At 42.4% G+C, this 24,616-nt stretch overlaps 1 protein-coding gene across 5 annotated transcripts in view; it reads right to left on the reverse strand.

Moving 5' to 3' along the window:
* Positions 1–24,616, reverse strand: part of ZNF536 (zinc finger protein 536) — a 353,142-nt gene that overhangs the window by 105,142 nt on the left and 223,384 nt on the right. For 4 of the 5 annotated variants that reach the window (XM_056361145.1, XM_056361142.1, XM_056361144.1 and 1 more), the window contains one exon: positions 19,240–20,820. In XM_056361145.1, the coding sequence (XP_056217120.1) occupies positions 19,240–20,820 (1,581 nt within the window). Of the gene's footprint in view, positions 1–12,571; positions 14,725–19,239; positions 20,821–24,616 lie in introns of those variants that run through there. The other variant, XM_056361146.1, reaches the window with a different exon arrangement.

Raw genomic sequence — 24,616 nt, forward strand, 5'->3', positions numbered from 1 at the left:
GGCTAACATGCCTTCACTCTGGAGAGAGAAAAAAATTAATAACATTTTTTATATCTTTTGAAACATCACTCTTAAGCAGAGCGCTGCTTTTTCATACCCTGGAATATTTCCCTGCTAAATAAAACATAGTGCTACAGAATTCGATTGTCAAACGTTTACCGTTGGATCTACACGCTGCGAATGAACTTGCATTAAACCTTGCATTAATAAAGTGCTTGATCACAAGAAGCCTGTGTGTCTAGCTTTGTGTTTGGCTCAGCCAAATGCCATTTAGCTATCAAAGTCCTGTTTTGATTAGCAACTAGTGCCAAGAAGCAGGGAGAGGAGTGGCCTGCAGAAACGAGAAACACTTCTTTTTGCAGTTAATCACCCAAAGAGAAGCAAAAAACCCCCAACCAACAACCAACAAACCCACAGAACAGCAATGGCTGAGAAGCAAGTCCAAAAACAGCCCTTCTGACAACAAAATACACCGCGGGTCCCCATCTTGTCATCACCAGGACTGCTGGGCACTGCTGTGGAAAGCTCCCGGTCAAGGCTGGGGCAGTGTGATCTGAGGCACCCTAATTTTCAACTTTGGAGGAACACAGTCGTTAACGTGCCTCAAAAGAACGACAGAGAAAGAATGCAATGGCCAAGTTACAACAGCAAAAAGCACTGGTCAGCATAAGCGATGGTGTTATATGAGAGGCTGGGAGTATTTTCCATCTTTCAAACAGATTTACTGGGATATAAATGGATGAGTGGAGGGGGGGCAGCAGATGGCAGGGTAAAGAGTACTGCAATCTCCCTCCCTGCTCCCTTTCCACAGCCCACGCTCCCAGGCTCGGTGTGGGGGGAACGGGCATGTCCTCCTGTCCCGCTTGTGCTGCCCGTGCCCAGCCTGACCTGAGGTTTCAAGCCCTGGGCTTTCCTGCAAGCACCCCACGAGTCCGTACAAGGGTGGCTGCTGTATCCCAAGCAGAGCTGCTATCCCCACCCACATGGCATTAGAACTCAGAAAAGGTCCAAGTCAAACTTTTTCATGTCGCTCCTTCTATTTAAAATCTTATTTCTGCAGGTAAGCTAGAAACCAGAGAGCAGCAGTGATGGTGGAGGTGCAGCAGAACCTGGGCAGCACCGGCTGTTGGGCTGCTCTGAGCACAAAGCTGGGGTGCCCCAAAAAACTTCACCATCCCGGCCCAAGGCCCACCACCATGGCTGCTCCAGGCACCGTGGAGCAGTTCCCTCCCAGAGCCGCTTCTTTCTGAGGAATGCCTGAACCTGCAGGGTATAGAGAGTTTCTTGCACAAGCCTTCCCATGTCCCTGTGCATCCACACAAGAGCAACCACAGCCTCGGCCTCAGGCTGTTGAAACAAAACCACTCCAGCTCCAGCACAATTCCATTGTCATGGATATTCCAATCCCCTCTGCCATGGGAAGTGCATGGGAGAAAAACCACTAAGGCACATTCAGGACTGTTCTCTTTAAACAATAAAAAGAAGAAAAGACTGCAAGAACAAATGTGCTGTAGCTTACACCGAGTCACAGGTCACTTGCAGAGCTGCGAGTGAGCAGATTCCTCCCCCAGCACCACGAGTCCCTGCCACGGCAGAGGGATGCTCTGCTGCAGCTACAGAGCAGTGCTGGCCACATCAAAAGCAAGTTCCCGGTAGAAGCAGGAACGTTTGACCAACTGGTGGCTGAAGACACAGCAGCTGTCAATAAGACAGACAGACCAAATGCTACTGACAGCAGAGGGTTCGAGGGGAAGCCACCGACACTCCCCACGTTCAGGGCTGTGTGGCAGCATCACTACCTGCTACGAAGCCCAGAAAGGGGCTGCACGAGGCTCCTGGCCCTCCAGCCCCACCGGGTGCAGACAGGAGAAGGTTTCAGCAAGGTCTTACTGTGGTTCTAAGGCGCCGCTTGCTCTCCTGCAAAAAGGGTGCTGTGGTAGCGAGCAGCACCCCGGTTTAATCAAGCGAGAGATGAGAGCAGCAGGACCTGGTGCCTGGTTAATGATGCACGGCTGCTCCGCTGGTGCTTCGTTAGCCTCTCACCCTTTCGCTGCAGTAACGGGCTGGGGAGCCTTACCCAAACAGACTTTTATATAGGGTATTTTCCTGCTTTCTGGCTTATTTCTAGGGGAAAGATACAGGGATAATTAATTTTCCATGTATTTTATCTGTTTGTGATTCTACTCCAGGGAGCGCAGGGAGTAGTGAAGCCTGTTGGTACACTTTGAAAGGGAAGAGGGGGGAAGCAAGTCTAAGATGCATATTCTGTTAAATAAGGCTGTAAAATGGACCTTTGATGGCTCTTTGGGTCAGTTCCTGACGAGTATTTATTCCACTGGCAATGGTCTCTAGGACTATCCCAGGCCACAGTATTGATGTATGTTTCTTTAAGAAAATACATAGCATTTGCAGTAAAATATAGAGGATATGCCATCCTAATTTTTATTATTAAGCTAAATAGCCATGTAAAATGTGTATAGCACATTGGCACTGATTCCTGCTGTACTGAGGCTCCTTTGTAAAATTAGTTAATTAGTTCTCCCCCCCCCCCTCCCCCCCCCCCCAACTTGGCTTGAATAAATTTGTGGTTAGCACAAGTATGAAGAATTTTGCTTTTCTTGGCTAATTTTTTCTCTCTTCCCCCCTTCTCAAAGGAAACTTCACCCATCTATTGGGACAGCACTGTTCGCTTTGGATAAAGATGACTGCCTGAAGAAGTAACATTAGCAAAAATGTATTTTGTGTAGCAAAAAAGCTGCTCATACTTTCTCTGAAAGTCCGTTACGGCATAAGGTGAATAAACAGATTCTGCAGGCTGTTATAAGCTTGTTAATTCTTCAATAAATTAGCCACGAAAAAGTGTTAATTAACCAGTAAAAATGTTTAGGGATTCTTGAGAAAAAAAGCATAAGCCCTGAAAAAGTGTATACTTAGCGATATGTAAAAAATACAGGTTTTTAACTCAGTTTCTGAGACTTTTACAACAAAGTGCAGGGAAAGACAGATGAAATTATGTTCTGACTACATACACTGAATAAGCCCAATGGGAACCTCTGTATATAGTTATCAGTGGCACTGAAATCTGCTTAGGAAAGCAACAAGTCTTTTGTTCTGTTGACAACAGTTATTACAATTAATTCATTTTGTGATTGGTATTTGCACTGAGTGACAAGGTGTTATTTTACCTCAGTAAAAGTTAAAATGGTAATACCTACATGCGAAATAACACTGAGTTTGCCATCACTCAATAAAAGAAAAGCCCCTTTTCAGAAATGCCTGCTCAGCCACCACTCCTGCAAACCTGAAATATTGGCATCAGGCTTCTCCCTCTCCTCTTTCCCCAGATTTTTTTGGTTTTGCTCTTCTAAAAGTTTTGGGTTTTGTTTTTTGTTTTTTTTTTTGGGGGGGGGGAGGATAAAAAAAAATGTCTACTTTCTGTTAAAAGACAGAACAAAACACAACATAGCTAAAGGCCTCCAAATGCTGAGCTGCGTCCTGGGGCAAGGTGCCCGCTCAGATGCAGGCGCTCTGGGGGTGCCATTGCTGAGGGCAGGGCACAGCGGCCCCCGGACTGAGTCCCGCCAGCTGGACTTCAGCAGGTGCTGGCACAGTTCCTTGGGGCTGGTGGGCTGACAGCATCCCCTTTATTGGAGCAGGCGAGAGGCAAGTCCAGCCATGAGCACAGTGGTCTTCATGCCGTGCTGCCATGGAAGCAGTGAGAGTCCTTCAGCCCTGAGCCTGCAGCGCTCCGTGCTAGTGGGATGCTGTCTGCCCACCACCAGCACCACGCACAACTGGGGGCTTGCTGCCATCTCACTCCTTGCAGGGATGTGGGAAGCATCCAGCCCTGAGCGGTCCTGGGCGGGAAGAAGAGGTTTCCCTGCCGCTGGAGGCAGGGCAAGGTGCCAGGAGGACACTGGTGCTGTGCAAGCCACGGTCCTCCAAGCACCAGCTACGAGTTACAGGGCTTCAGGGCTACTGCAGGTGCTGCCGAGACCTGCCCGTCTCACACGGCACCTGGAAAGGCCTGTGCAGAGGCTGAGAGACCCTGAAAGATGTGCAGCTGCGCTGTCCCACCAGAGAAGCTGAGACCCACCACCAGTACCTCTTTCAGACCCAGCACAGCCACGCCTGGCCCTGGCCCTGCTCTGAAATACCTGTACACATCTGCAGAGGAGGGGGCCCTTAGCTGGCCAGAGACCCTCAGCTGCCCATTTTTAGCACAAGAAACACAAAACAGGGAGCGAGGAGCATTAGATGATATAAATTTTACCTTTTGTAGCAGGACCCAGCAAACCAAGGAAAGTTTGCAGTGCTGGCAAATGGCAAATAACCCATTAGCTATGGATAGTTCAGCACGTCTCTACTTTTATTATAAGTTAGCCTCACTAAACCATTGACTTAACAGAGAATCATTATAAATCCCCATTTTGAATTTTTTTATTAGCCGTATTTATCACCTTCTCAAAATCAATCCTATATTTTTAAATTAAAATAAATGACTACTTGTACTGCAATCAATATTAGTACATTTCCCTTTTTTAAAAGGAGAAAAAATGGAATACAAAGAAATGTCCTTCTTTGGCTGTATCAATCCAATTTCAATACAATTCAATATTTAATAAATATAATCCTCTGTGTCTGTGCAGGGAAACATCATAAAAAATGCAAAAGGTTTCCTGGTCTCCAATAACTTGCATGAAACAAAGTGTTTCCTTATTCCTTCCATAAATACTGCGGTCTTATGCTACTGGCTTTTTCTTCCTGCGTATTAAAAAGAGTTTGCTCTGATTATGTATAAGAAAGGGCATTTACATATTTCATGATTAAAAATGCTACCTACCATCTCCAAAAAAATTACCATCTTTATCTCTTTGTACTTCTTTGGCTTGCTGTTTTTGAAAGGGCAAAAAAGGAAAAACCTTATATAATACCTAATTTGTACATCTGTGGTTTCCCTCTGACTTGTGTAGGCACCATATGTTTTTAATTATCATAATAGCCTTAAAGAACCTGTTCAGTGGGAAACACATATGATCCTTTTATTACTGGTTTGTAATTTAAACAGTTTTAACAGAAAAGGTCTGGCTATAAGGGACTGAGAGGCACAAAGGTCTAAAAACCCTGTTATTGACCTCTGAAAGCATGAGTTCAGATCCCACCCACCGAGGTGGGACCCGGCTCTCCCGCCTCTGACAGAGGTAATCAGTCGCATGTGAAACGGCTCTTCGGGACCTTAAAAGACATAATCTCCAATCTCAAATGACTCGACGTTTCAGTCAGCGGCTGACACAATGAAACCGGGGTCTATAAACATTATCGCGCACCCGATCTGCGCTTTCTTCTCCCTGGCGAAAGCTTGCAGAGCGACGGTGCCCTAGGAGAAGCGCGATGAACGCCAGAAGCCCAGAATTTCAGCAATTCTCATTAGTTGTTGCCCTTTCCAATTCCTGGTTTTGTCCTTTATGCAAATGCAAGACTGGTGAGCACGCCAGTCTTCCAGCCACGGGAAACAGTCAGATATTCGGAGGTAGGAATTAAATTTAACAAGTTCAATTCACTCCTGATTCTGGACATCTAAACACATAATCAGTCTGATAATGTTATTAATTATCATCCAAGTGACAACCTTTGACACTGGCATGCTCCCACAACTTTCCTACTCCAATAACTCAAACAGAAAATCGTTGGCATGAAAACCCACAGTCTTATGAACAGAAATCGCAAATAAGCAGGCACTGAACATACAACTGGGAGTGAGCAAAATCCCCCTTTTCAGAGAGAAAGCAGAGGCTCACACAATAGCTCAGTCACTTGACCCAAAATGAAATTCTGCACAACTTTGTCCCAAAACAGATAATTTACACCCCAAACAAAGAGCTGGGGGGAGAAGAGGGTGGGGAAGGGAGCCTAGCTAAAATTACACTGAGGCTGGAAGTCGTTACGGCTCCATCTCGGGAGATGGATGGTGTCCTCATTAGAGCGAAGCTTTATTTAGACGGACGGACAGAACCCTTATTAGAACATTAGGCTGAAAAGTTTAAATGTCAGGAAATACAAAATTAAGATTTTGCAAATAAATGCTGACTTGGAGGAAAAAACTCAGAGCTGCCTGTACAGATCCCACTGGAGACTTAGGAAAAATGAAATCACTCGGGAACAGCAATCTCCCCTGCCAATCTAACCCTTCGAGGGTATTCCTGGAAACCTCCATTTCACAAAAGCCGGAGGAGATCCCACTTGTTGGGCAAAGTGGTTTCCCTTCATGATATAATGCTATTGGTTCCATCCCTGACAGCATACTGAGCCCTGAGGGAAGGGAGGACTCAGAAGGTGCCTCTTCCCACCACCCGTTTAGGGCAGGGACCCCAGGCTGGGGAGCCCACCCAGAGGAGGATGTGCTGATCTCTGAAATCCATTTCCAGCAGCACAGACCCCAAAAGCTGTGCATCAGCCATTCCTTGCCCTTCCCTGTCTCGCTCCCCATCCCCAGGCCCTCTGCTTTCTCCGGGGAAACTCAGGTATTTTGCAGTGATGGAAAAACAGCTTAATTATCTTGCATACAAAAAAGACAGTCATTGTTTTCTGTTTTACCTGAAAGCTAATGGATCTTGGGATACCAGACGTGGATGCTCAAAATTCCCTCTGGAGCCTTTCTGGTGATTTGTCGTCTCCTGGTTGCCTTTGGTGCACACCGGTCTCTGCTGAGGTAATATGTGAGCTATTGCACACTAAAAGCAGATTTTTGAGAGAGGAAGTGCGTGCACACACACATACACCCAACGCCCACCCACCCAGGCACCCTCCACCCCCTCGTCCTGCACCTTGCTTGCAGGTCCTGCTCCAAAGCACAGTGACCTGAGGAGGAACTTCCCATCTCAGAGGCTTCAGTGATTTGGGTGGAAAAGACAAGGCAGGACTTGCTCCTGAGAGAGGCACAGCACTGCCGAGCTCTGCATGGTGCAGTCCCTGTCCTCTTAACGCCAGGGTCATGGGAAAGAGCTGTGGGTGCTGCTGGCCTCTGCACCTTGCCGAGACAGACCCAGGCAGCTGGCGAGACAGATGTGCCGACAGAGGCAGCCATCTCCACTGGCCTCACCAGAGCTCCCTGTTGCTCCCGGCGGCAGTGACTCTCGTGTGGCACAGGCTCACCCCCCTGCATGCCATGGCCTTGTCCCCTTTGCCAGGCTCTAGGCCTCTGCATCAGACTTTCTGCTGGGGCCAGGAAGGGATGCTTATGGAAACAGAGCTTCTGCTGGGATTAGAGAAATTAAAAAAAAAAAAAAAATCCTTGTATTTGATCTTCTAAATAAATACATATTTTTCTTTTTTTTTGGTGTTTGGTTGGTTGATCTTTTTTTCCAGTATGAATCCAGTGAAAATCTAGATTTTCTTTCCCACAGCTTCACCTACGACATCATTAGGATGAAGTTTTCTGTGAAATAGAAGTGCTCAGTATTTAACTTGCAGCACGGAGAGGAAGGCAGGGAATACCACGCGTTGCAATTGTGCAGCCAGAGGATGGTCACTCAGCAGGCAAGCCCTGCTCTTGCACAGACAGGTTTGTGTAACTCTCACACCAGCTTCTAAGCAACTGACTCTGCCAGCCACCAGCAAAGGAGGGAGCACCAATGTACCCCACCAGAACGTATCTCCTCGCCTTTGGAAAGACACACAGGATCCGTCATCCATCCATCTGTTGAACTCACGTCCACCACCACCAAGTCAAGTCAGCCTAGGAACCCTCAACAAAGTGCTTCCATCTTGTCCCCTTCTCCCATACATATACGAACACAATTCTACCTTAAGAGAAATCCCAGTTCTGGGCCCGAGAAAACTCTTTTCTTTTTCTATTTAAGGATCTTCCTTTCACGGTAAGGATCCTCCAAATTTCCAAAAAGTGGATAACAACAATACCACTGTGATCCCATCTGTACACAGCAATGGCACTGTAATGCATAGAGCATAAAACACCAAATTCCCACAGACAGCATCTGTCTTACTACAAACAATGGACCATTATCTTGTAAATAATTCTGATTAAGCTGCAGCATTTTCCCCAAACAAACAGTAGGGGAGCAGAGGGTGAGGATTTTTCTAGTGGGAGTGCCAGTTTTCTCCCTCCCCAGCACTGACACTCAGTTTTTTATTCAACTGATTGGCCCCCTCCCCTCCTTGCACTGTCTCCCATGGCTTGGTTTTCATCTTCTGACCTTATCCAGCTGTCAATCATTTTGGCAACTAAAGAGGGAGCCGTCATGTTAATGGGATTCCCACCTCTATCCTTTGGGAAAGCTTTTCTGGTTTGTTTTTCTTTCTTTTTCACCCTTTTTCTTTTTCACACCTTTTCCAGTTATATAATGATTAGCAAATACACCCATCAACCCTCCTGTTGTTAGACAGTTCTTGTGTTAGAGGATGGAAAAATCAGCTGCACCACTCGGTGCATGTCGGTGCTAGTCAGTTTGGGGATGTCTGTTGTGCCGGTGATGCGCCTTCGTGTGTTTGGCATCTGGGTGAATGTGGCATGGAGCAGACTTCGCTGAGCAAAAGCTGGTGCCCTCCTCAGACTCAGCTGGGAGAGCAGAGCCCTCAGCTGCTCGTGGCGGGGAGAGGGCTGGGGGCTGGCCGGTCCGTGCCGGTGGGCTACCTGCCCACGCAGGACCAGCACGCTGTGCTCCTCCATGCTCCAACTGGCAGGATAAACCAGCAACAGGTTTACCAGGAAAATTTGAAAGGATTTGAAAGAAAACCAAGTGCACAGACCAGAAGAGGGTTAGCTGTGCAAAGAGAGAAGTGAAACATGACATAATTAGGGCTAATGTGGCGGTCCTTTCTCTGAAGGTCCACAAACTGACCTATGGGGCAGCTGTGAACTGACAAGAGCCATCCAGAAATCCTGCATTTTGTCTTTCTCCTGTTCATTTCAATGTACAAACCTTTTCTTATATGTCTCTTTTGATAAATGTCACATCTCTATATGGCTGAAGTGTTGGTTTTCCTTCCCTGCATCCTCTTAACTTGCCTTGTTATTCATGTGAGCTGTTCATGATCAAACATACTTCCTGGCTTGAATAAAACAAAAAAAAAATAATATAAAGTAAAGCAGCAAGGACTAATCTAGGTTGGTAACATTGAAAAGCAGGCAATAAAAAATTTAACTTACAAGTAGCAAATTGAAGTCACTGCCATTCAATTAAAACCCACACAACAGCCAGTTCAGCCACCAGACCAGCGAGCGTGAGCAGGAACGCCAGGACCTTCTGAGCACTGTGGGGACCGAACACTGAGCATCACCCTGACACTGAAAAGGAGGGGACAAAGCGTGGCAGACAGCATGGCAGGTCCTCAGTCCTGACAAGGGCCTGCTCACGCAGGCACAGGACAGGAGGACCCACAGGCTGGCAGCGGGCTTAGGGCAGACAATGCACCAGACATGTTGCTGCGCCATCACCTGCCTCGGGCACCGGTGCTGCACGGCTCCACAAGGCGGCTGGGGCTGGCGTGCTGCAGCGGTGGGTCAAAAACCAGCGGCTCAATGCAGCTGGCACTCCGAAGAGCCCTGAGGTCAAAATTCATGGATTTGGTGGAAAGATACTGTGGCCAAAATATGGCAAATCTCCGGCAGGTGCAGAGAGCCCCCGAGCGCCGGCTGCGTGTGGCAGGTGGGGGCTGAGGCTGACAGTGGGTCCCAGCACAGGGCTCGCCACACCGTGCCACTCGGGAAGTCGGGCTCACCAACACTGCTGGGATATCGAAGGGATACATACACCCAACATATATTTTCAATGTGTGTTTATTTTCATCCATAAATTTTTATAGCTTACTGTAGTTATATCAGAGAAGGAAGCATTTATACACTGAGGACTTATATAATGTTCTTCCTCTTCAAAGGGCTTTACAAACATTAATTAATTCATTTATCCTCACAGCACTCCTACCAGGGAGATAAGTATTATTATTTTCCATTTCACAATGGAAAATCCAAAGCGGAAAACTTATGTTTTTTTCCATGGTCAGCGAGTGAATCACAGGCGAACCTGCAGGAGGAGCCAGGGCTGCCAGCTTCTGAACGTGAGCCCCCCTCCCCAAATCTTATTTGCAAGACTCGCGTTCTGCCAGAATCATGGCACATATCGGGATATGCCTTGGGTTTTTCCTTCAGTAAGAGATAATTAAGGAACAATTCCCTCTCTGATCCCCAGCATGGCATGCTATTTTCTACCCCACTGTTGCTCTGCGAGCTGAACAATGGCTGTTCTATGCAGGGGACGGCGCTACAGACGCCCCGGATCAGAGGAGATCGGCTTAAAGAAACTTGCTGGCCTGTGTCTCCCTCCACGGACAATGGGGCAGGCGAGGCGGCTTGGGTGCAAACGCCTGACACGGGGGCGGCTTCAGGAACACCTGTTTGTAAATGACAGTGCTCCGGGCAGGGGCATCTGCTAGCTGAAGTCACTCGCATCCAGTGTACCTATCTAGAAATATCATGCACCAGGAAAATTGTTGTGGTTTCTGGTGTTTGGTCTCAGTCCTAAGTGCATTCCTTTTACATTCGTGCGGGAGGGATGCACAGTGCTCCTGCTTCACCTCTGTGGTGCTGCTGTAAAAAAGGTGTAAAAAAAGGTGTTCCTGTCTGCTCCTTGCCAGCAAATGTGTGGCTGCTTCAAATGGCAATAACAGTTAGCGTGAGCTTGAAAGGCTCAGTTCCAAGGCATCTCAAAAAATAAAATTGTGACCAGGTCTTCTAAGTGTTTAGATCAGAGAACTTAAATCAACATGAGGGATGAGAAATTGGGGAAAAAAATCCTGATTTTATAATTTCTGAGAAAGACGTGTTTCACCTGCTACAACCCTTGTTAGTGAAGGCCTTACCCACCCTGGTTTTTTCCCCACTAGTTTATGTTTTGACAATAATAAAAATGCACAAACCCCCAAGACCTTCTAGGTAATTTCCTAGCTCAGAAAAGATGAATCATCAGCAAAATAAATGGCCACATTAAGACAGCATATTGCAGAAGACATGTCCACGTCCTACTGGGGAAAGGCCCATACCTAGACATTGCTTCAGAACAACCAGAACAATTGTTTAGTGATAAATGTTTTTCGCATATGACTCATCAACCCTTGAAAACAGGATTTCTTATATAATACAAGTGCTGACACAGCCTTCACTTGAGTGGTGTGACTGCAGCTGTATAATTACAACTTTAGATGTGATGTTATGGACCTTAAGTTACGCCGTTCAGACAAATGCTCCATTGTATTACAGAGATATTTTTTCCTTAGTCATAGTGCCCACAGGACAATAAGGACTATATTCACAGCTCACTGCATAGAAGTTTAGGCATGTAACAGCCAGCGGTATTACACAAGATGAGATTATACCCTATGGGGGTTAAATGGATTCATAATTGCCACTTTTTCTTGTCTTTTTTTTCCTTTGCTTCTAGTTGATACTTTTTTGGAAGTGCTCTCCAAATGAAAGGAAGAACAATATCACACTGAGTCTGGATAAATGTTACAGTTGTCTCACAAATGCTGTATTATTTCTAGCCCTTCCAAAATAATATAATTGTCCTACTGCTGAACTACAGATTTTTCTCAGTATGACACAGAACACTAAAATGTCAGGTCCTGACTCATGGTGTTTTGGTGGAATAAATAAAAAGTATCAATATGCTATTCAAAACTGACAGCATTAACGAAGGTGTGACACTGGGAGCCCTAGTCATGGTTTAGCTTCCATGGTGTACTCGGCGGTGCACCAAACAACAGGCCACCTGTTATGGGACCCATCCTGAAACACTTACCATAGACCTGAGTGATACTACTGGGACCGATGCGACTGGATGCTTGTTATCCTATGCTTGCTTTATCTTGGGTAAATTGTATGTGGGTCTGAGGAGGAAGGCTAGTCTCAGGATGCTTATCGCACATTCTTTCCATGGGGGAAAAAACCCGAGAGTTCAGTGCTATCTGCAGTATTGAAGACTGTGACTTAATGTAAGGCTAGGCAAGATTAACCAAGAAAGATCACTCACGGGTTGTATGCTCCCGGTATTTCTCCACTGTGATAGATGTATACCCATTACTCACTAAGGCTCTATTTCCAGCTGCAGGTCTGGACCCAGATATGTAGGTCACCCTGGCCAAGCACCCAGGCACTAATACTCGCACCTTTAATCCATCCCACATTACTCGTTTTTAACCCAGTGGCCTCCACAAAAATTTCTGCTGGATTTTAATACTGACAGAGGAGAAACAGGTCCCACATTCCCAAGATACTTTCTGTGACAGAGGAAACAAGTCTAATACCCTCCTTTATATACCTGCCTAACCACACACGGCATCATTCTAACAACAAACTGCTTCCTTAGAAGACTGCATTTTTAATAAATACCCTTTACAAGGCCAACAAGGAGCTTTGCAGAGTTTGCCTCTCAAAGCATCAAAGAACTGTGGATTGCATGAGTGGTCTTTGGTCTACCAAAAGGTACAACAGTTTCTCAGAGGTTTGTTTTTGTTTTTTTTTTAATGAATTAACAAAATGACTCAAAACTGCACTAATGGTTAACAGCTTTTTTTTATTAGCAACACTGAGATAAGTTATTGAAGCATTTTAGTATTGTTTTACATTCCATTCAGAAGTGACCTAACTTGTAACTCCATATACATTTAAAGATATAGTTTGACACTTATTCAGAAAGCAACAATTATTAAAACTTACATACCTTCATTACCAGGAAACCTTAATATATTTTCTAATTACTTCCAACAATACTCTATTCCAAAGCACATGATAACCCACTAGAAGTTTACACATTTCACTTCAATCACAGGTTTTAAATTGTGGATGTCAGAGTGCTGTTCATTGAATTTTACTGTCTTTCTTGGTTAATATTGGAAAACCTGGCACAATATATTAAGCTAGAAATATTGCTTAAAGAATATGAAAAAAGATAACTACAGTATTTTTTCCTGCTAAAGCATTACAAAATACAGGACCATTAAAAACTCAAATAGAAATGACAATAAATAACCTTAAAAATGTTAAGAGAATTTTCACTCATACTAAAGTCCATTGCCAACGCTTGCCAAACACATAAATAACAGAACATATTCAGGACCTCTATTTTTGTACCATTATGATGGTTTGTTATATATTGTGGATGTATTGTGTATACATATATTAATGCTTACACTTAAGGTATATATCTTTTTCTTTGCTGAAACAATTAATAAGCCTCAGGTAATTATTTAACCCTGGTACTACAGGTAGCTAGATAGGTGGGAGTAAACCTCAGAAATTCCAGATATGCAGTACTGTGCCTAGCAAGATCATCTCCACATAAAGATAGCCTAAGTTCCTTAGATTACAAAGATGGATTTGGTTATTTATTTCTGAAGGCCTGTAACATAAAATTATAATTGCTGTCAAATTAATTGTTTAAAATTGGCCTCATAATAGGTATTAATCGTACACTTAGTTTTGACTTACAAGAATGTCTAAATTGTTCATGTTTATGAGCAGTTATAGGAAATACTACACCTCAGACACAAGGAGATATATTCCTGAACCAAAACACAAACCAGAGCATTGTCTCACTTTGGAAAGACCTGGAAATATCTCTATGCCTCCGCCTAATCCTAAATTATAATTTAAATTTGACCTGGATATGACAAAAACAATAAGAATATATTGTTTGGGAGATTAAACTTAGGGTAAAATCATACAGCTCTAAGCTTACATCATTATTTTGTCTCTGCAAAGAAAAGAAAAGCCTTTCTGTGCTAGGGATTTGCCTTGGTGCGGCTGGCCACTGATGTCTGAAATCAAGGCACATACCAAGGCCTCCTTTTGCAAACACAATCCCCCTTTCAGATCTGGTGCTAGGAGGGACTGAATGCCTCCAGTTTCACTGGGAATAGAAGGTACTCAGCACTTACTTGTATCAGATATTTGAGGGGTTAATTTCCAGGAACGTAAATGGAATGGGAATGTTACACCACAATATGAAAAATGGTAAGAAATAAAAGTTTTCAAGAGTAAACAAAACGGTGGTACTGAACTTATCATCTGACCGATTTCTGATACAACAAAATACAATCAAATCAAATTACAGGAATAGAGCAATGAAATTGAAAGTCAAACAAACATAGGACCTGATTCTGCAATCCTTAGTCATGTAAGTAGTCCCACTCATCGAGAATGAGGGATGCAAGACTGGGTCCTTAGCTTCTGCTTAGGAAGTCAATGTTGATTCAGACAGTATCTTTTCTAGCCAAAAATATGCAGCAAAAGGAAAGTAACATAAACAAGGCTAAATGTCAACAGTGTTTGCAGACTTACAGACACCATCCATTTGTTTGTACTGAAATGACTAGCGAACCATTTGGCAAATACAATGCTATTCACAGACCGGCCCTTTTATCCAGCAACACAAACTTCACTGGATCACTGGCATTCCCAGTTAATTAAAAAAAGGAAGCAAGCCATATGAGTTTGGTTTGATATTGCCATGTAAATGGCACTGCGACATCCAGAAGTGTGGCTGAAACCCAGGCATGGGGCCGAGGCGCTTATTTCCCATTCAGCAGTACAGTTCGTACAGCAAAAGCAGGCCTTGACCCTCCTAACTGAAACTAAAGGAACCTCTTCAAAATCACCATCGTGGGGTAAAGAAAATTCTGCAGTGAAACTTCTGTATCATTTCATTCTGCCTTGAAGGAAAAGAACATTCTGGTTACTCCTTCAACTGCAGATCAGGACAAACTGTTGGGTTCCTTAAGTGCCTTACAAGATACTTTAAAGGGGCAGGAGTACTACAGTTTCTGCAGCAGAACCTTCCATTGCCTTGTAGCTGTCCTTTTGCTTCTGTTTAATACGGATTGTATAATTTAAGAGAGTTACAATAAGGATTCAAGTGAAGCCACTATAAACAATTAAAAATCTTTTTCTGTATTTTGTATCTTGGTGGTAGTTCTGAAGGGGTTAGCATTATAATCTTTTTGGTTTTGACACCTGTGGCAATAAGCGATTTACAACAACTAAATTCACTATTTAAACACTGGGGTAGAGCACTATAATTATGTGACAATAAAGCTGTAATAATCTGCCACAATTGATCTTCCCATTTGCCCAGCCCTCTTGTCTGTGCCGCAGTTCCACATTTGGAAGGTATTTCAGAAAGTTACAATGCTGAACATTTTAATAATTCTGTTCAATGTTGAATGCTTTCTGCTCCAAAGGAAACCAAACGTGCTCAGCCCTTTGCAGGATCACTCCAAAGCTGCTACCGTACATCAGAAGGACCCTGCTCTGTTTTCATACAGTGAAAGAAGTGATAATGGGGTGGAGCCTATGCCGGAGAAAACAGCACTAATTTGAGAGGAAAGCAAGCATGAATGGAAGCAAATTAGATTTATAGGGACAACATGGAACTAATACTTTTGGACATCATTAAGTGTGAGTTCAATAGCACTAAATGGTTAAGCAACCAGCTAATGCTCAGGACTATCTCTGGCCAATAGATCTGTAGCCCATCGGCTCTTCTTTGAAAGCCTAAGTATTCCCCAGCAGAAAATGCAAGTGGGGAAATTTTACCATCCTAGACACAAGGCAGAAAAATTCAAAGGGGAGAAGAGAGAGAAAGGAAAGGGTCTGGTCATAAATAGATGCTCTGCAAATCACATGTAAATTAATGACTTGGAACTGGAGGCAGAACATTGTTGCAATACAACTACATGTATATGGGAAGAAAGCAGAGAAAGAGAAAAGCATAAATGGAAAGGAAAACAGATTGTCCAAAACTTAAATACGAAGTAGGTCTAGAACCTTCAACCATAACTTCTCAAAGAGCAAGGTCTGTGAAAGCAAGTACATGGATGCTCAAGACAGCTACCAAGCCATGGAGCCATCATCTGGGGCTTCCCCTCCACACTGGACTACTGGCTGCCAAGCAGAAAGGAAAGGCACGTCTTCTTCTTAGAAACTGTGTGGTAGCAAAGATTAACAAGACTGGCTCCTACGTATAGTCACTTGAGACTCCAAAACCAAGTACAGGTCAGGAGTAACTCTAAATTCATCAATGGTTTTTTGTTTTGGTTTGGTTTGGTTTTTTTTTTTTTCTTTCTTTCTCTTCTTTTCTATTCTGCTAGATATATAAAGGAGAAATATTACAAAAAATTGTGATTTTTCTCAGCAGCATTTTGACATGGAAATTTCTGTATCATGCAGTAATTACAGTTCTTTCCTAATTGTGTCTTTCATCCCTACAGCCTGAAGCACGACAGGAGCATAAATGAATCATGTCTCTTTCTACATACATCAGTCTCATTCTACATATAGGGAAATTGAGGACTGCTTCCCCCATGTGTAGTGATTTTCCAAAACAACAATGGGAGTTGGTGGCATTCTCCTCTAGAAATTAAACCCTTTTTGTGCCAAGATTTGTGCTTAAAAACTGACCCATTATCTTATGGTAAAATCTGACAACTAAAAATGATCCACATGGATCACTGAAAATCCCAGCTTGTTCTCACGCAGCCAGAAATTTAACTCGATTAGTGTGGCCAATCAAAGATGCAATCTCAACTATCTGAGGCTGAGATACTTTATTTCAGTCTTATTTTCACTGGATTCTGACTGCGGAAAGAGCACCACACCTTGCTGCCTTGATCGTGCAAGGACTGTGTCAAGTCTATCAGTGTCCTCTCTTGGGATGTCAACAACCCACACATCAATGGCTGCAAAAAGAAAGGCAAATGCATAGTGTCTCCCAAAATACAAAGGAACACAAGGATCATGCCCTGGAATCAGGTGCTGGAGGTGGGTCTCAAGTTTGATGTCTCAGGCAGTGGGAGAGACAAAGGGAACCACAACTGAGGTCATGGGCTTTGTGCAAGAGGGAAAGAAGGCTAATAAATGACAGGGTGTTCCTGACAGCGAATCTGCAAGTGCAGAAACATCAGGTGAGATTCCCCACACTAGCATGCACAGATGGAGTGTGATTTCACAGTATAAAATGTCACTGAGAAAATGAAAACTTCCAAAAACCACTACTTTCAAGTGGGTGGTGTCCAAGCCAACCAAATAAAAAAAAACTACTGACAAGGGGCTTGCTCATACTCATCCACCTTTGCTGTAAGATATTGAGAAAAATGAAATAAGATATTTAAATATTCAACCTTAAAACGTATATTCTGCAAACACTCAATAGAATGTCAGTAAAGAATTTTAAAAAGCTGTTTTTGGAGGGGGGAGAAAGGAGGACTCGCACTGCATTTTCCATTTAAAAATGGCTTAAAAAGTAGAACAGACAAGCTTCTGTTGGTTGCTTTTTTCCTTCATACTTCAAGTCAAATCCATTATCACTGGGCAGAGCTTGTGAAAGGGATATGGTTTTTAAAATCATATAAACTCAAACCATCATAAAACGTCTGTTGAATTGATTGGAAGATGAAACAAAAAACTAATGGAAGTAAGATGACCTCATTTCAACAGTAATATTAGAGGGTGGGTTTTTTTGTCATTTTAAAAATCTTATGACAGGGAAGGAGTGTAAAGATATTTTGCACATAGCAACTAATCTTAGTTTTCCAATTTTTTTACTTGTTTGTTTAGAGAGTCATTTCTCTGCTGCTTGTTTGGGTTGGTTGGTTTTTTTGTAACTGACTGTACTCCACAAATAGAGAGGGAAAAAAATCCAAGCAGGATTTTACCAGCTGCAAATTAAACCAGCTATCAACTATTTTCAAAATATCAGTAATGTAACTGCTGATTTTGTAGAATCTGAAATATTTCCAAGTATCTGAATACTTGGGCTCATGATTCAGTTTAAGTAATGACAATATTGTGAAGCCAAAATGCTCTGAAGAATACAAGTGAGATAAACTTTGTGAGGAAAAATCAGACTTTTTACCAGACCAACCAATACACTTGGTAAGTACATTATCAGGCAGAGAGGGGCCTGAAGAAGGGGCTATGGCTTTAAGCATATACACTATCCTAGTAAAGTCAAACAAAGCTCCCACTAACCTTAAGTTAACCAGGGTAACCACTCTTAAGTGCAGATTTAGGGTTTCATTTGAAATTGTCAGGCTTTAAAACTGTTGGATCACATTTTCTTTTCTTTTTTTAACTCGAATACGTTTTATTATGCATGTTCAGCTCTGACAATGAGTTTTCTGATTAGTCTGAAGGTTAAGCGAAACAAGCATTACTGAAGTTTTTGTGTCCTTTGCTGACTCCGCTTTTTAAAGTGATACTGTTTTTGAAAGGATTTACACTCTAAAATCTCTTTCAAAGAAGAACTATGCTGACAAAATAGGAGATAAATTGAAAAAAAATCCTCATTCTCATTCGTTCCATGTAGACTTAATTTTCAGTTTTGTCAAATATGGTGTGTGTGATATAAGGAAGTAAAACTGCAGGTTTGTAAATCAGTAAAATTACCTAATAAGGGTAAAAGGTGGTTTTGTTTGGTGTGTTGCTTTTTTAATTACCTGGAGGCATATTCTTAATTAGGCAAATCACAATTTGTACAACCACTAGTTAGAATAGGGAAAATGGTCTAGGGCAACTATTGCATGGGTGCCATTGAAACAAACCAGAAAAATAAAATTAAAAAAAAATATGGGAGGGAAAGAAAAGAGAGGAAAAAAAACCCAAAAAAAGGCTCTTCACCACAGGTAGACACATTCCATGCACCTGGCCTTTGATTTCATTAATATTGTGGTAATTGAACACACCCCAATTCAAAGAAGGGGGAAGGGAGGGGGGGGAAGGGAGGGGGGGGAAGGGGGGGGCAGGGAGAAAAAAAAAAAAAAAAAGAGAGAAAGCAAAGTTTGCTTGGCAAAGCATCCAGTGTTTTTCTTGGGTTCTTATATCAAAATACTGAAAAGTTTGCAAGTTACCATGTAAATTTTTTAAAACTTTTTCCTCCTTTGAGTATGCTAAAGCAGTAAGTATCCCCCTCAGATGCCACTAGCACAGATAGTCTATATTGCTGCTACTCTAGTTTAAAAAGCAAGTTCTTTCTAAAATCCTGTATAAGTATATGCATGCAGCACTGCTGATTTCGATGGAGTAGACCACATGTAAGACTAGAATTTGGCCCACAGGGTTTAACATTTAAAAAAATGTATTACTAACAAACATGACTATATTTAAAGAGCAGCTTCATGATTCTGCACAAGTGTTTTCTGAAATGGTCTAAAAGAAGGTCTAAAACTTACCACACAAGTCAGGTCTCTTGATACATCCACTAGTTGCTGTGCTACTTGCAAGTCCATTAAAGGCTGCTAAGCCATCAGAGCTGTAAGCTCTTAGGACTGACAACATGTTCATCTGCTTCTCCAGGACCTGTGGACCCTGAACTTGTTCGGGTTTCATCACTCCTTGTGCAGTTTCATGGGAGGATAGAAGATTCTGACTGTGCCACTGCTTTTCTGATGCTTGTGGCAGTGGTGATACGAGCCCTTGTGCTGGTTGTGAGGTGACTGTACTTTGTATATTGTCGCCTCCTTCACTGCTTTCTTTATTTAGGGCAGACAACTGCTTATTCATAATATCTGGTTCTGTGTCAATGTCCTCATCTTCAATGTTTTCTTCCTTGGAAGATTCCATATCCTCAGATGAAGCTATGTCAGAAAGGTCATCAGTAGCACTTTTATTTACAGAGTCAGAGAGCAGAATATTTGGGTCATCTTCAGATTGTGTTTTTATTTCAGATTCATTACCGGTGCAAGAATTTTGCGTTCCCGTGCCAATAACACCAGGATAAACACCAAACTGCTTATAGAAGTCTGTTGTAAAATTACAAAAAGTGGATTCCATGTGGCTGGGCCAGGCAGCGCTCTTTTGCTCTCCCAGGGTCTCTTTATTTTGTCCTTGGGTCATTTTCTCAGAAGCTGAGTCCAGCTGGCTCAGCATGTTTGAAACTACCGCCTCCTTGCTGGACTGCACCGAAGAAGGGAGCAAGCTCACTTTATTAACTGAGGCTGAAGCTTCTCTAGATTGGTCTTTGTTGTTCCCTATGATGTTGTCTTTACGTTTAGCCTTGCCCAGGTGATTGGCCTGGAGGTGCAGTGCCATTAGTTCCATAGATGAAGTTGTAAAGGAACAAAATAAGCAGCCATGCCAAGCAATATTGTCTTGCACAGTAACGGATGAACCTGGGAGGGAGGCTGCATCTGGCCTTACGGACAGGTCAAGAGGTTCGTATTGTGACTTTTCTGTTTTTCGCTGTGAGGACTTGCTAGTTATCTTTTCTTCACCGCCATCTGAGCCCAGAGCTTTTGCTGAAAGTGGATCTGAGAGAGCTTTATCCTTCATTTCTTTTTCTTTCTTCAAAGAACTTAGGACAAAGCTGTCCATGAAAGCTTGCAAAGACCCTTGAAAGTTCACACCATTCCCAACCATGTTCTGGTAAGTACGGCCAAGTTCAGAGAAGTGTGTTCCTTTGGAAGATATGTCTGAACCCTTCATATTTTCTGAAGATACTTCAGATGACATGCCAGCTGCTTGTCCTTGCTGATCTCCAGAAGACAGCATTCCTGACGTCCACTGTTGCGAGACCATGCCACTTCGGAAATCGATGCCAGGAAGCCCCTTGAAGGCTCCTCTCAATATATCTGGTCTAATAAACACAGAACTTTTATTTGGTGTCTCATCTTTGTGTTCTTGACTTGCAGTCTGCCCAGACAGTGGTCCTGCTCCATTCTGTCGCTCCCGGTGGTGCCGTTCCAAGTGGTATTTGAGGGATGCAGACTGAGTACCGGCATAATCACAATGCGGACACTTGTAAGGCTTTTCACCTATAGGTATGGATAAAGAGAAAAATATAAAGAAAGAGAGTTAATAGTACTTTGGTGTACACATGAGTGAATTAAAAAAAAAAAATCAACATTAGATGCTTGAAAACAAGAAAATCTTAGAGTTAATAATTCATAAAAAAAAATAAAAGAATTTCCTTTAATTGAAGACTAATTCATAAACTGAATATCTCTAAAATGGGTTTCCAGAATGTGGGGCCATTCAGGAATGACATGGTATCTACACACAATTAGCCATCTTTTTCTTAATCTAACATGTAGAAAACTGTTGTAAAATTAAAAGCTATGATTATGAAAATGAAGCATAACAATTTCAACCACAGTAATCATTAAAAGTACAAGTTTAAAAAAAAGGAGAGACAAAGAATGTAACAAATGGATGGTTGCAATATTTTGTGTATACAATTGCTCTAAAATTTGTTTAAACTATACACATGGAAACCATTTTTAAACCTAAAAATTTTATGGCACTGTTACGCAAGACTGAAATGAATGATTTAAGTCTTGCTCTGCAGTAAATCATGGATATAATTAGCAAATGGCATACTGCACAAGTAATTTATCATTATTTGGAGGGCACCATTCCAGAAGGATTCAAAGATCTGCAGACCTACTGCATTGTTTCTAAATAAAGAACTATAAATACAGATTCTATGAAATATTAATATCATTACACTACATTATGATTGCAGCATGTAAGAACATATAGTTAAAATAAAAAGTAGTCAATAACATAAAAAAGAAATCCAGTAATAAAAATACAAAATATATTTAGTTTCTGTATTTGAAATTAGCATTATCTACTGGTTTTTGCAGTCCTTTAAATTTGTACTAATGGTATTTCTAATGCTCAGGTAGTAATACGTGTAATTTACCTACCATAAGCAATTTTCTAGGATTAGCTTTAGTAGAGTTTTAAAACATATAAGATGATTTTCAGGAATTAAATATACATATGAATCCCATACTAAACTTTTACTTTTCTTCCTATACTTTAAGAAAGGTAGAAGATCTTACGATTGTATGTGAATATCTATTATACGTGTAATGACATACCCCAAAAGAATGTACCTCTAAGCAAACTACATCTAAAATTTTGCAGAGCACTTGTTAGCAATGCAGTTTCCTTTAAAGGAAGAAGTACGGAAATCCTCGCTAAAAGTGAGAGGAATCCAAGAGACCTGCGAGCTGTCAATATTGGCAATTATTTCTATGAGGGAGCCCAACAAGAAGCAGAAACTGCTTACTCTACATAGGTTTTTTTCCTAAGTGACCAGAAAGACAAAGGCAAGCCTTCTCCAAACTGTATAATGGAAATACTTGTTTTGAAAACTTCCTCCACGGGGAAAAATGCTATGTAATATTATGTAGTTTACCAAACCAGCTGGAAAGTTATCCATTTACAAATAACCTCGAAATCTGCTTAAAACAAAATTGAAAAGCTTTCAAACTTTTGTTATTTAAGCTACAGGCTCAGTTGAAAGGCTGGTAAATACTTGGGAAGCTGCTACTCTTACTGATGGCAGGAATTTACTAATGAGATGCAACACCAGAGCACTCAAATGCCCACACAGCACTGCACGAGCTGGCTTACTGACCATGCACACGAGCTGGATACGTGCTGCAATTCAGATGGGGCTGAAGGAAATTGCAAGCAGTGGAAATTCTAAATCCATAATGTAATCCTAAAGCTAAACGGTGAGACACGAGAGCTTTACATCAACCACATTAATCGACCTTTTTAGAGGAGAAAAGTGCAGCACCTCAAACCAGAGGTGTTCAGCAGAGGAAGAGGTAGTAATTGGCAGGGTTCATGCATTAGGCCTGGGTCCACACAGCTTAACAGGAGAAATAAGATTTAAACATTTCAGTGTGACTTCTGAGTCTTTCACAATTGCCTAATTAAGTTCTGGCGCTCCACCAATGAGAAGTAGGGGCTGCGTTTCAGTGGAAGTTGTGCAAAAGCAAACTGTTCCTACTGACGTGCACAAACCACTAAACTGAGATGGATCGTGCCTGTCTGGGCTTCCCGGGCCCCAGGTGGGAGCCTGGACATGCACCCCCCCCCCATCGCAAGTGTGTCAGGGTAGGGACGAGGGGACAGGAGACGCTGGCTGTCTATTTGTTTGCAGTTGTGCAGGGCTGTTTGGGAGTGCACGAACTCCAACAGCTGTGCTGCCAGTCAGAATGTGTACAAATATTAATGCTGTTTGTACAGCACAGACATACTTCAATATTTTTGAGCCGTTTTCTGTTATTCTGTTGTTTCTCCCACAGCTACTGTCAACAGTCACTAGTGACCTCTAATAAAACTTAGATATTTCAAGCGTTGCCTAAAAAGTAATCAGACTGGTGAACAACAAGTGCCAGGCTTTATAAGGTTAAATGCTCTCACTTTTGAGTTTTCACTCTTCTTAATTGAAACACTCTTCCTCAGCATCCCCTATGCCTTTACGGAAATCTTTAACACAATTATATTGAGCACTTCCTTTTATTCTAATGATAGTTCAGTGTGTTTTTGCATTGCACATAAAGTGACACCGTTAAGAAGTGTGCCCCAGCATCACAGGCGCTCTGTCAGCCACTGGATCACTACCTCTGCAGAAGAAGTTTGCAATATAGGCTGCACTGATGTTGCTACAAGCACACAGGAGCTGTTCAAATCAGTAAGTACATGTAGAAATGGATATAAGTAAGTTTAAATATGCTAACTAGTGGAAATACTACTAATATTTTGTTCTTCTAAAGTACCTTCAGTCTAAAGCACTGGGCACAACAACATACCCTTATTCTGAATTGCTAAGCCTTGAAGTCATTACATTTTCCGCTTGAAGGCCTCTCCACTGAGCGAGCTTCCTTTCAGCAGAGGAGATCTGGACACAGCTCACCATCAACGCCATAAGCATTGGACTGAAAGAAGACACTGACTGAGACAGTGTGATAAAAAGTTCAAATCTCTCCTAGCCTTGGTACGCTGCCTCTGTGGTGCTCCCACCTCTTGCATGGCTAGAAATGAGATCTAAAGCTGAGGGTCTGAAATTGGACTCAACATGTAGCAACACACTGTGCCACCTATCCAGCACAGGTCTGGCCAAATAACATTGTTCAAAGGGAACTATTCCAAACCTCTCTCTTCTCTTTTAGATCCAAATATTGGCAGTGATTAGTTTACTTCAAAGCAACCTTAACTGCTGCTATTTCAAGGGCAGGCGCTGGGAGAAGGGAGCAGGATGGAGTAAATAATCTTTGAATCTTTTAAATTTAGTATGTCGGTGTTTCCTAAATCCAGTAATTATGCAGCAGATATTTAGATGCTATTTCATCCATTCAAATTAACAACCAGCTACTCCCTGTGTAAGTCCCTGTACAAATGAAAAAACAGTTATAAGCCACTGTGGGAAAAAGCCCAAACTAACCAAAACCCAAGCCAGTTTCAATGGAAAACCCAAAGGATCCCTAATTTCCAGGACTCTACCAGCAACTGCAATAGTATATGTCCAAAGAATACTACAGGGGACAAGAGAAGCAGGCTATGATTCTTGTTAGAAGACAACCTGTTTGTATCTCATACTTTGAGGAAAGGTTTCAGAGAATTCATCCTAGTGTAATGACTACCCTGATAACATTGCCAAAAGCAGTGTCTGGATGAGTTATTTAACACTTAATATCAGTTCACATAAATTAACGTTGCCATGTAGGAGTGAGGAAACATGACTTTTTCAAACTTTTTTCAAAATAATTTTCTGCATTTCATACCCAAGAGTCATTTTTCATTGTT

The sequence above is a fragment of the Falco biarmicus genome, chromosome 15, assembly GCF_023638135.1.
Source record: "Falco biarmicus isolate bFalBia1 chromosome 15, bFalBia1.pri, whole genome shotgun sequence".
Lineage (NCBI taxonomy): Eukaryota > Metazoa > Chordata > Aves > Falconiformes > Falconidae > Falco > Falco biarmicus.